Source organism: Scardinius erythrophthalmus, assembly GCF_964197995.2.
Source record: "Scardinius erythrophthalmus genome assembly, chromosome: 19".
NCBI lineage: Eukaryota > Metazoa > Chordata > Actinopteri > Cypriniformes > Leuciscidae > Scardinius > Scardinius erythrophthalmus.
The window spans coordinates 16,285,824-16,299,198 of NC_138239.1; the positions used below are offsets into that span (position 1 = coordinate 16,285,824).

The 13,375-nt window shown below is 36.2% G+C and overlaps 1 protein-coding gene across 3 annotated transcripts in view; it reads left to right on the forward strand.

Moving 5' to 3' along the window:
* Positions 1–13,291, forward strand: part of hhat (hedgehog acyltransferase) — a 39,180-nt gene extending 25,889 nt beyond the window's left edge. For 2 of the 3 annotated variants that reach the window (XM_081394001.1, XM_081394003.1), the window contains 2 exons: positions 112–256; positions 7,899–10,104. In XM_081394001.1, the coding sequence (XP_081250127.1) occupies positions 112–256; positions 7,899–7,978 (225 nt within the window). In that variant the 3' untranslated portion in view covers positions 7,979–10,104. Of the gene's footprint in view, positions 1–111; positions 257–7,898; positions 10,105–11,594 lie in introns of those variants that run through there. The other variant, XM_081394002.1, reaches the window with a different exon arrangement.
* Positions 13,292–13,375: the final 84 nt, after the last annotated feature.

Below are 13,375 nucleotides of genomic sequence, written 5' to 3' on the forward strand. Positions count from 1 at the left end.
AACGCTCTCTTGTTAAGTATCGGCCTTAGATAAAGTTCAGTTATAAGATCACTCAATAAATGCCACATAGCACAGCGTAAATAATAACAAGCACTTTTGGTCTGGTTTTAGGTGTGCTGTCTGTCACCTCGGATGCAGAGACGTGGCCTAGCTCTAATCTCCGCACTCTCCACGGCTCTTCTGATTCTTTCCAATCTGTTATTTCTGGGCGGGATCCATGTGGGTAGAATCTTCTGGAAGAGGGTGTTTGTCCAAGGTGGGTCATTTAAATGTATGCACTCTCTTAGAGATTATCATTTAGAAAAAGTAGTACACTTTAGCATACTTTTAATAAGATTACTACAGAAATAATATGTACTTAAGTGTGAACAGAATGTAGTGTTTTTGGACACTTAATTACATGTTATTTACAATCAAATGAAAATGTTTTAGTTTAAATATATATCAAAGTTTAACAGTTGATTTTTCAACCTGCTTTGTATTGTTACGCTGTCGGTAGTATATAAATGTACAATGTTTACATGTCCTCCATACCTGGACAGAGAAATTTACGTTTATTTGTCAGCAAAAGCATCAGCTTTTTGCATCATCAGGCAGATTTTTGACAGCTCTAGGGCTTGAAAACTACTGATTATACTTTTGCATTTTTGTATCCCCGCCTACAGACAGTCAGATTGACAGAGGGTAATTAACAGAACAGTTTTTGTAAGGGTATTGTATTGTATTACAATGTATATGTCACCAGTTGCATACAGGTTACAATGTCACCTGTACGCTACTGCGTTTTTCTTCCTGATGGAATGGCATTTTCACTTTCAGTTTTTTCTCCTAAACACTGTGTTCATCGTCATCTAGTTTGAAATGTTGACTACAATCATGGAGGCTTTTCAGACTTTCCCTCACAGTGTTCTCTCCATATTTACTATTTTTTGGCTTTTAGCCACTCCCTACATTGCGCAGGATCCTTCACTGGAAACGGAAAGTAACCCACTCCCGCTCAACGTTTACTGAATTCTTGCACCCGGGAACAATACAAGTCGACACCATTATAACTAAAAGTTTGCTAAGAAGTATTTGCCAATAAAGCAGGGCCGGCACCACGAGGGGGCAAAACAGGGCATTGCCCCCTCAGTTTCAATTTGTTCCCCCTCCACCCTCAAAATGTGATTGATTTCAACCCTTTGATGTGTACGAACACCGGTGCAATTAGAACGTTCAGTTGCGTCACTGATAAATTCAGACGTACAATATTCCATATAGGCTACTGATGGAAGCTGCAATAATAATCCTTTCAATTATAATTTGGCAATTATAATTTAAAATGTTTTATTCATATCAGATACACATTGTGTAGGAAACTATAACATTTACTCTATTCTTCTCCCAGTTCACTGGCCACTTACTTTTATGTATTTTGGAAGAAATGGATGAATTTACGTGATGTAAATCCGTCAGATGCGATTCTCTGAATTGTGGTGCAAGCTAACATGGTGGAGCCCATTGTGCGTTATAGATCAACTAACATGTTCATTAAAAGGTGTTTAAACGACAACTAACATGATTATTAAAAGGTGTTTAAACGACAAAGCACATTCACTTTCACATATTTGACAATCGAAATATATACAGTATCATATAGTTCATGATATAATTAACAAATCTGTGCACTGGTTACTGCATAGCCAGCCAAGTTTTATGGTAAGCCTGTTTTGTCAGCAGTGAAGTACCCCTTTAAATAAAACTTGAGTACATCATTATATGTAATTTCATAATGACTTGATTGTCCTAAATATGACTATTGTCTTAAAAATATGAACTCTAAATGTAATATTCTTTAGTATGTTATTTCACACATCAAAATAAGTGTTCTTCTTTGAAGTGTGACAAAAGATTTTTAAATCAATCATTAGAAAGTGCACTTTTTTAAAAGCGAGTTAAGAAACCATCATGAAAGTGTACTCTCTTTAAGTAGATTTAAGTGGTTTTTTATTTAATTAATTTCATATTATGTTCAAGTAAAGTTTTTAGTTAAAGTTAAGGCAGTAATTCAGAAGGAAACTGTAATGTTGATGTGGTACTGCCTGACATTTCATTCAAAATCAGACATAAATGAGATGAAATGAACTGATTTTGAAGTTCTCCAGGACACATTTGGTCACTGTTTTGTGGTGTATAAGAGATGTTTCAAATTATTTCAAAAGATTGTTTTTAGGATTGAATTGGTTTATGAATTATGCCTTTAATATAAAGTAGGGTTTAAAAGTCTTGCACATTGAAAAATCTGATTCAAAATCATATTTAATCCTCAACTCTGCCCCGTTGAGGTCCATTTTCAAGCAGAGTTTTGCTCCTACCATAATCAAGCACATGTGAACAAGCTAATCAAACTCTTCAACAATACTAAAAAGTTATACAGGCAAGTCATTTTGATTTAAACTCTGCAGAAAAGTAGATCTTGATGGCCAGAGTTGTGAACCCCTGATCTAAACAGTTTTAGGATTTTGAAGACATTTTTTAATCAAGAAATGTTATGAAATAAAATGACATAAAATATGAATTTAGGATTCTGCACTATTCAAATAAGTAAATTTGTGACATTGATCATGTCACTCTCTGTATAGATTATCAGATGTTCTTGCTTCCATTAGGCACAAGTGGCTCTCATAGCATGCTGGATAACATGTTCATCAGGTTTGAACCTGTGGAGTTTATGCAGCTACAATGCTGCAGCCGTTGATAATAAATTGTCTGAAATCAGCAAAATATGGCTTCAAACTTTTGAATCCCTATGTAAATTCATTAGAAAAGATCTTTGCATACTGCTTCAGAATCATGGTAGTATACTTGGGGGCATTCATTGGCAGTTGAAGCACCAGTGGGCATCTGGACATAAATCTTTAAAGAGTTAGGCTATAGAAAGAGAGAGGAATTGAGGTCTTTTGCATCTTCGAGTTAAGGCTACTCTAAAGCTGCTCTGTGTCTGCTCAGAATTCTGTGTAAACACACAATGCCGCATAAAAGCAGACTTAAAATATGACGGGTCTGACCCAACTCAGCCCTAGTATCAAAGGTGACTCGGATACTGTTTTGGTTCAGTGTAAATGAACGCGAACTTGTGCCGCCCTGAATTACGTCATTGTCATTACAACCAAAAGCACGCCTGACAGCTCAAGCGGCGCGAGAACCAAGAAGTGGGAGACAAAACAGGCCTAGGTCCTTATTGTTTTGGAAAATGTCTACCAGCAATGTACAGTGAAGTTAAAGAGTCCTGTACTCACATCGTGAAGCAAACCATCAAACTATACAGCAGAGAGTTGCGGACTCGCCGTTTGTTATCTTCCTTTGAAGAGACATCAACCCTCTGCTACATTACTCTCAGATACGGTAAATGTATCTGATCGGTGACACCCAATCGGCGGTGTCAGTGTGATTGTGCATTGTTATATTTTATTCCGAAAATCATCTCCTTGAGGACGATATTTCACGACGGTCTGGTGACATCTTCTGTCCTGCCAGAAACGCTTAAGCTAGCAGCATCATTGTTCATGTGTTGTGCCAAGTTCTCCAAACTCAAAATGGGGACGTTGAAGAAAAACCTATTTTAATCCCGCGGTGATCTACCCGGTCTAATAATTCTGAATTTCTTTGTAGCAAATGTCCCAGCTGGAACAATTTTATTAAGAAATAGAAAAAAACTATTAACTATTAACTAAATTTAAACTCTAAATTTAAAATTTAGAGTTCCAACCGTCTCCATTGACTTTGTATTGAGTGAAGGTGCCTCCATCATTTGACTTATAACAAAAAACAAAGCTATGTGACAGGGTGTACACGTAGGCCTACAGCAAACAAGCTAAAAAAAAAAAAACAGAACTAAGTTTTTATAAGCTGTCGACCCCAAAAAACGAGCGTTTGAAGACACAAAAGTGGATACAAGCAATTGTGACAGAGCGCAAAGTGTCATATAAAGCTAGGTTTATACTCGCCGCGTCCACACGAGCGCGAAGGTGTGTGCGGCAAAAATGACGTAATTGCGGTGTGGGCGGTCGTGCGCGTTGGGTGCACAAGACACCATTTGCTTTCGGTGACGTGAACTCCATTAAACCTGCATATAGCGCGGGAATTGAAGATCGGATTTTTATCCGTTTTGCAAAAAAACATTTAGGTGTAAATGGAATCATTTTGATTAAACAGATCCGATCTGAGAAAACGCATGAAGTGTCCAGGTATAAACAGCCCCTTGGATATTTGACTTACCAGTGACAAAATGTTTGCTGCAAGCGTAGTGTATTTTTAGTGCATAGGCCTACTGAGTGTCATGATCCCATTTTCCCCATCCCAATTTCCCCATTCTTCCATCTGATGCTTCACGTCTTATTGCCTGCTGTATCCACTTTTTTGTCCTTAAACGCTTTTAAGCTTTTATAGACGTTGTTTTGTTTTTTTTGTTAAGAAATGACAAGCAGGCAGCTTCACTCAATACAAAGTAAATGGAGACTTGTGGATTGTTTTCCCCAATCCAACAATTGTTTTCATATTATGACGCGCGTCGCTCTGTCTCTATAAACATTCAGTGTAAATGCACATTTTTGTGATTTTATGCCACTTCAGATTTGGCCTTTGAAGCAAAGATTGGAAGGCAGGTGAATGTCTGTCTGGAAGTTCTGCTATTTATCTATTTGCCACCGGGTACCATAAACACCACAGAGCCTTAAGAACGGTCGCCATGGTATCATTCACTCTTGACATCTCTGAAAGGTAGCCCTGCTGATCCCACCCGCCCCCTACAGCAACTGTCAGTCAGACTCTGACCCAAAGGTTTTGAGGAGCTGCGGGATACAGTAAAGCTCAGAGAGAGACCTGCTGGGCACAGACAATCACAGAACCCTGAAGTTATTCATTACTTCGTTCAGTTCAATTCGCCATTTATTTTAAGAACCATATCCTACTACTTTAGTTACATTTAATTTGTTATATTAATTAAACTTATTTGCACCTTTTTTGACCATTTGAAGTAGTTCAGGTCTTACATACAGTCCTGGTCAGAATTTTTGGCACCCTTGATAAATATGAAAAAAGAAGCCTGTGAAAATAAATCTGCATTGTTAATCCTTTTGACCTTTTATTCAAGAAAATCCCCAAAATATAACCTTCCATTGAAGTAAAACAATTGAAAATGGGGGAATTTGCTTCATTATGAAATAAAAAAAGTTCTCTAATACACATTGGACACAATTAATGGCACCCTTTTATTAAACACTTTTTGCAACCCCCTTTTGCCAAGATAATGGCTATAAGTTTTCTCCTATAAAGCTTGATGAGTTTGTAGAACACCTGACAAGAGATCAGAGAACATTCCTCCACACAGAGTCCAATAACGTGTATTAGAGAATAATACAAAGCTGTGTATTACGAAGCTGTGACTCTAGCACCTGAAGGACAATGAGGTGTAACCAAATGTAATCCACAACCCCCTTCTTTCATTTGCTCTTACTTACTTTTTGTTTCATCCTTCTGTTCTTGTCCCTGATGCAACAAGGCAGGTCCTTTTAATGAACCCACAAGAGACACACACACACCTGTCTGGTATGTTTTAACTGCTTCGGGCTCATAGTGGACATGTTGAGGGTAGCCATGATTATAAGCATCTCCTCATATATAGCCTATAACATATATTGTACACTATATCTGTCACTGATAATAATTTGGTAATATATTATTTGATAAAATATATCTCATTGATTATTTGAAAATGTATAATAATTTTAAAATTATTTAACATTTTATTTGCATCTTGCAATACATTTATACATCTTTTATAAACGACAAATGGGAGTAACACAAGCAAAATCAATTAATCCAAGGGAGGGAGAATATAACACAAGTACTGCTACCATAACACATATCCATAAGTACTAGAGAGGAGCAGACATAAGTGCATTAAGTGAAGTGCTTCCGGAAAAGGTGTTTCTTCAGCTTTTTTTGAAGATCATAATGGGTTCTGCTGTTCAGGTGAAGTTTGGAAGGTTATTTTACCACTGGGGTATATTGAGTGTAAAGGTTTTAGAAAGTGACCCTGTGCCAATATGGACGGTTCATTTACTGACTGCAGGGGGCAAATGCAGATGTAAATGTGATGAGTGAATACACCCCTATGGTCTAATAAGATTTCATTTTTTATACCTGTTAATCTGTGTGAGGTTATAAATTGGAGCTTGTGTGGGGGAAATGATCCCTTTATACTGCAGTAACCTCTTGTAAATGCTGCTACATAAGCAATTCTGTACTAAAAATACACCAGACTTTCATGTGTGTGTGTAAATTTTGAAATTGCAGGGCTCCAAGGTGCAACTTAAAATGAGTGCAAATATGGACAAAAAAAAAACTATCTAGACAATCACTAATGCTTTGTTTCCGTCCATATGCTCAATCGGACCAGAAAGCCTTCATGTAAACACTTAATCCTATCCAACTGAGCTCATTTTAAAATAAATTTCAATTGGAAAGGGTGGCATAGACCTGAAATAAATATGTTTGTTTATATATAAATAATTTATATTTATAAATTAAGCACTTGAAATAGCTGAACACAGGTGCAGTATTTGTGCTCTTCAGGCATACAGTATGTCATCTTTCTTTTTTGATATGTCATCAAGGCAAGATTCGTGAACCATTAACTCTTATGAACAGGTGTAACAATGGATTTTTTGACCTATCAAATTCTGTGACCGTAGTAGGTGCTGTAATAACGATAGGGTTAAAGGTGCTGTAATTTTTTATTTATTTTTTACTGTACTAAAGCATAAAAATACCATAATATGTTTACAGAGATTTAGGAAACATGCTAAGTTCACATACTTGTGTCTCCGAAAAACAATTCTACAGCCAGTTATTTTACTGAAATGTGCGTTCTGGGTCTGAATGTCGGTTTTTGTTTTAGTCTGTGTGATCCCGCCCACTGCCAATTTACCCAATAGTATTTCGACACCCTGGTTTGCCAGTTGGCTGAAAACACCGGTAATTGCGGACATGAAAGCCAGCAAACGAACTGGCTCAGAGAATTCAGAATGTACTCAACCTTAAAAGCTTCGTCATCCATCTAAAAAGCTCTGACACCAGAGGAATATTAAAACAGATAAATCAACGGATCATGGAGGAGGGATGGGGGAAACAACTCTCTCCAATATTTTGAATTTGGACTACAATACTAATTTCAAGCGCTAGCTGTCAATATTATATACTGCACCTTTAAGAATAAAGTTGAGGTTAGTGTTAGCGTGACAACAGTGCCTACAATGGTCACAGAATTCAAAAAGTCATATAATTCGGTATAACACATTTCCTTTTAATCAAATTAAAAGAATAATTAAAATCATTTGCTTGATAATTAGGACAGTTTGCTTGAGAATTAGCCATTGGAATCATACTCGTGCAATAAATGAATCGTTCAGATCCCTTACTGAGTTTACAACTGACTCCCTTAAAGAATCATGAGTCATTTTTCAGGTATATCCAACAGGGAACTGGTTAGTAAGTAGACAGATTAGGTTTGTGAAACTTACATTTGTCTACTTACTGGTTGCTTGTATGACAACATGTAATAATTAAAGATACATATTTACAACACAGATTTGAGTAAATTAATGTGTTCTATAAAAATCCTATTCTAGAATAAAAAAAGACTCTATTCTAATTTGTGGGATAAAAATATTATTGGATATTGTTAAACACACAACACTCCCTTTTTTTTTTTAGCCCTGTATGTGTCTGTCCAAATACTGTTCAGGTGCCCTCAGGGAATTGACAAATTCAGATACAGCCTCACTTCCTGTTTGGTTTCTGCTTATTATCTTGTTTGTACCATTCAAACTCTCTCTTCTCCTCTATTTCTTCAACAGGCTGGTCTTCTGTGGCCGTTCCAGTGGTTGCTTTTCTCTATTGCTTTGCTCAAGTTGGTATTGAGTGGGACATGAGATGACAACACCGCTCAGGGTGGAATCATGGGAAGGCAGAAATCACATGGTACTTAAAGTTTTACAATAGTTTCGACCAGTCACAATGTGGGCAAATATAACATTCTTTTCAACTCCTCCAATATCATGTTTGTTTGGCTATGCTGTATTTGAACAGTGTGTGTGTGAAAATGAAATGGTGTGAATGCTCCAGGTGTGTGTTTGATTGTTAATCCTGGTTTATTTATGAGTTTGTCTGAACACTGATGGTGAAACATGCCTCTGATCATTGGCCAGGATACAGCCTTGACCATTGATCTCGCTCTCTTCCTGTCCCTCCATCTGTGTATGTTTCCATCCTCAGGTTCATTTTGTCCCTCTGATCTTTCTTTTCCTGATCTCTCGGTCTTGTCTCATTCATTCTCTCTTTATCCTTGTGTATCTGTACTTCAATCTTCTTACTAACAGCTCAAGCTGCTCTGTGTGGTTAATTAGATCAGTGATCTGCTAGCCTGGAGTTTCTCCTTTATTAGAGAGAGGTAAGACGTGCGTGTGTGTTTCAGTGGTTGGAGGGATTACACTTTAAAGAGCTTTATCTCTGCAGCGTACCTTTATCAGCATCAGATTAATCTTTCATAATCCCTTCACTAAATCTCTCTCTCTCTCAAGTTCAATTTTAGTGTGCTTTATTGGCATTATGTATTACCATATGCTTAAAAAAATGTCCATATTGCCACCGCAGCATAAAAGCAAAGAGAAATTTTGCAAACAAAATAATACTGAAAGTTAACAAATAAGCAAAATACAATAAAAAAATATATAAATGTAAATAATCATTATTATAGTATATATATTATTAAAAGTAATTAAAGGTGCACTTAAAGGTTTTTTATCGATTTTGCTATGATTGCAATCCCTGTCTCTTTCTCAGTGATATGATGTTATATTAGTCGGTGGTATGGCAGAGGTCATGTTTGACCTGCCCTTTCTGTGAGTCATGCTGAAACTGCTTACTGACACCACACATTACACAGGTCCTTAATGTGCATATGTGTGTGTGTTTCTCAGCACAGGTCACTCTGCTATTAATGCATGTTGATTAATTGTCATGTAAAATTACACACTCATCAGAGTACATGTGATTGTACAGTCAAGTTCCCTCTGCTTAAAGTCAGCATGAATTGGCCATTTTTTCATAATGTGGTATTTTTGTTATTGAAACAATATTTAATGAGATTTTAAATATTATGGATTTCATTTTATTAATTGGGAATAGGATTGGATGATGAAAAGTGGGCGATGCATACCATAATGGAGCTAAACCTGAAGTTTTGCTAAATAGCTTTTGAATATTGGTGAACATGATCACCTGACAATTTGATTTCTAAATAAGTAAACCATTCACATTGATTTCATGCTGACTTCAAAGCTTATGTGCTTTCAAAAGTAGCTTTAATGTTCTAAAAGAAAGTGAAATACTTAAAGTAAAGAGAGTATGGGCAAAAATACGTATATAAAATATTTTATTGTCATAAATAATATTTTACAGCAATTTTACAAATTTTGTCTTTGTGCTTTACAGTAGTAGTAATGTCCATGTGAAGAAATGATTTCAGTGAGGATGTTTCAGTCAGTGTATAATGGCCATGCTGTCTGCTGAATACATATGAAAGTGTTAAGTTCTTAATTAGGGCTGTTTTTAAAGAATGACCCTTAGAAGGACCTTTGTGTGCGTACAGACATGTTTGTTCTTACAGGCCCTGTGCTTTTATAGAACAGCACAACTCCGTTTGGACTTCAGTGTCAGTGTTAAGGACTTATTAAAAATACTAATTGTTCCCCAAAATATTGTACCTTACATGTCAAGTTTCTAGTCAAACATATACGTATACGTACATGCAGCAACACACAAACTAATATGCTGTGTGTACAATTGCGTTTGGTTGATTCTCACAAAATTGGTCAAAAACATGTTCAGTTCATATTTCACCCCAAATTCAAAAGGAAAAAATAAGAAATTATATTTTGCATATATAAATACATGCATTAAGATTTTAATGTTTGTTTTTATAGTTTTACATTAAATTCATAATTTCATGCTCAGTTCTCAGTACTGTAATGCAAGAAAAAATACTTATGGTGGTATTCTAAATTAATTGTGTAATTTAGGTTCAATATATTTAATAATATTTCAGATTAATTGTAATATTTAATATTTTATCAATTATTATTATTATATTTCATTTAATATGATAAAACAGTCCTAAAAAATTACTTCATGTACTTTATATAAAATGTGATTTTTCTTCTTTTTTCTTTTTTTTTTTTTTGATTTTGGGATAAATAGGATACTTATGTAGGCTTCTGTCAAAGAAACTCGACCATAGAAAAGTTTATTTATCATGGACTGGTCTCTAATGATGTAGTGGCCTGTTTTGTTGAGATGCGATACTTTGGTTCTCAAGTCTGAAAAAACCTATTCAAACTGCCTAATGCGAGTCTGAGATCTGTGAGGATTCATATCCCCTACTAAATGCAAATTTGGACTCACTCACTCACCAAGAGTCAGACAGGTCTGCTACAAAGACTGAATCCATTAGCTCTATGGGGTAAGAGGCAGGAGATTAAATACTCCTGCAGTAGAGGAGTACTTCTTTTTAATGATAATTTATTCCAATTTTCCTTTGTATTTACCATGCATGTCTTAACCTTATTTTAAGTGCAAATCAAGCCATGCTGTTGTCGTATTTGAGAAAATCGGTCACGATCAGATGGTAACGAATCTCTGTAAGTAAACCATGCTAGTATCTAAGGGCTTTGCATCTCTGCCTAAACGAATTAACTCTGTACAATTCTCCTCAATCTCATTCTCTATAATAAAGAAAAAGTGCATTCTCTGAATGTTAAAACTCTTATTGCTGTGCTGCAGAGGCATGCAGTGACATCAGGGCTGCGTTTGTTTCTTATTCTGTTGATTACATCATGTGGTTCAGGTTAAATGTTGTTTCTGAGCTGGAGAAGCGTGGCAGGAATAATCCGTGTGAAATACAGCAGCAATGATTATTGCTTCAGAATCAGCTCAGGCTGATGCTTTACATTCCAGTTTACATGGATTTGCTTGTCAGTATTGTTATTAATATTATTTGTAACATTCATATGTCTTATTTAAAATCAGTTCTGGGTTGCCAGATACAAATGCTAAACCTTTTCCAATTTCTGCTCCGTATTTGGAGTCTAAGCAAATGACCCATAATATTAAAGCTAATTAAGATATCATTATTGTAAAACAAGCTCTGAAGCATAAAATAACCTTAATGGGAATTGTGCCATTTAATACTGTTCCTCTGGTGTCTTGCTGACAGAGTGAGATAATCACCTCTTAAGGGCAAAATATATATATATTTTTAAAGAAACTAAGATTTTTTTTCTTTGTCATACAAAATGTTCAGACTGTACAAAATGTACCTTTGTTGTAACAGAAATAAATCTTCATGTAGGAAAAACATGACGTGTGGAGCTTCTTGTCTTTCTTTCCCCAACAAAATATTTTTTTAATTTCTGATGTGATGTTTGATATGACCTTGGTAGCTTTTTGGTTTTATGTGATTCTTCTGAGTCGTGTTTCTTTCTCTCTGCTCTCAGGTAGTGGAGAAGCAGTGAGGTGAGGTGATATACTGACCTCAACAGATCTCATGTGGACCTGATAATGACCTCTCTAACCTGAGAACATCTCACAGCATGCTAACATGTCCCTTAACCGCTCATCTGACGCACACAGTATGTTCATTACCACAATTCTCCACACACACAACGCATTTATCAGAGTTTGTATGGTCAGGCACTCTCTTTCTAAGATACAAATGAGAAAACCTGAAAGATTAAGCATCATCTTAGAATATATACAAGTTCATATATTCTGTGACAGAGATAAAGATAATCAGGTTTGGTGGTGGTGTTCTGAATAGAGAGGCTAATACACGAGACTCGATCTCTGTGTTCCCCCCTGGACCTCGTTATGGAAATTAAGATGGAGTTGATATGGGAGAGGGACGCTGGAAAAGAGAGCAAAATAAACAGCTATTTATATCTTAGCCATGTGATTAACAGATTAACTCCTAACTTGCATTGCTTTATTTAATATAATAATAGGGGAGACTGGGACTACCTGTCACAACTATAGTGAAATTTCCCAAGGTTGTTTTATTTTTTACAAGGTAATTTCTCTGTAGACACATACCTTTAAGTCTTGGCTACCAAAAAAAAGGCTTTTGACAAGCAGCCCCAGTCTCCCCTGCTGACCAATGAAAAGCTAAACAGGGCTGGTGTGAAGATAATGCCACATCTTCAGTATTGAATATGTAAAAACATCCAGGAAGGGGGTCAGAATGAGCTCTCAGACCATCACCCCTCTTCATTCCTGAGATTCTTTGTGTTTTGATGTTTGTTGTAATACTGAAAGTTCCTTGTAACTGTGTTATGATGTACTGTGGTGTTGTGACAGAAATCATGTGTATAGATTACATCCATCATTTCATTTTGGATAACAAAGCTACAATGCACATCAGGTCGGAATAATAATAGTGCGGCCGTGGTATAATATGTTTGTGTGCTTTCTGGAAGACCCAATCATTGATAAAGAAACCACATACATTCTTTTGTTTCACTAGTTCTTTCAGTGATATTTTATAAAACTTGGCCACTGCAATCCAGCAAGTCATTAATGAACTTGCTTGAAGATGCCTATTGTCGACCAAAAAAAACGTGAAGATTCTTTCACATGACTTGCATCAACATCTACAACTGCATTAAACTTTATGCTATAGCATTACCTCTGAACAACATTGTGAGAAGGCCACATGCTGTAAAACGACCATGTCAAAGGAATATCCATTGACAGTATGAAGGGGAGAAGGACCACTTGTGTAAATGAAAATCCTGCTTTTCAGTAAAAAAAAAAAAAAAAAAGGCTGTTTCCTCACATTTAGGGTGTTCACACTTGTAGTTTGGATTGTGTGGTCCAGACAAAAAAAATTTTTTAGTCCTGGTCCGATTAGCATTTAGATTGGCATTTTTATCACTGAAACCAAAAGGGATATGTTCACAACCTGATTGGTCTGCTTTTATGACGTATTTCCTACTGTATTTTGAGACGAAACGTGCTAAACATTTAAAACAGTGGTGTGTGCTGGGATAAATGCGCTCGTTGTGTGTGCATAGCCTACACATGATGGTATTTTGACCAGCTTGTGAAGATCTTAAAAAATGTGTAAAGGAGTCAAAACAGTGGCTGGAATCCCTCTGTTACACACACAAACAAAGATTTGTTGCATGGAGATGTGGTTCCAATGCCTGTACTGAACTATGATGGGCAACATCTGTGATGAGAAAAAAACGATGTGCATGAGCATTCTGTCTTTTTTAGG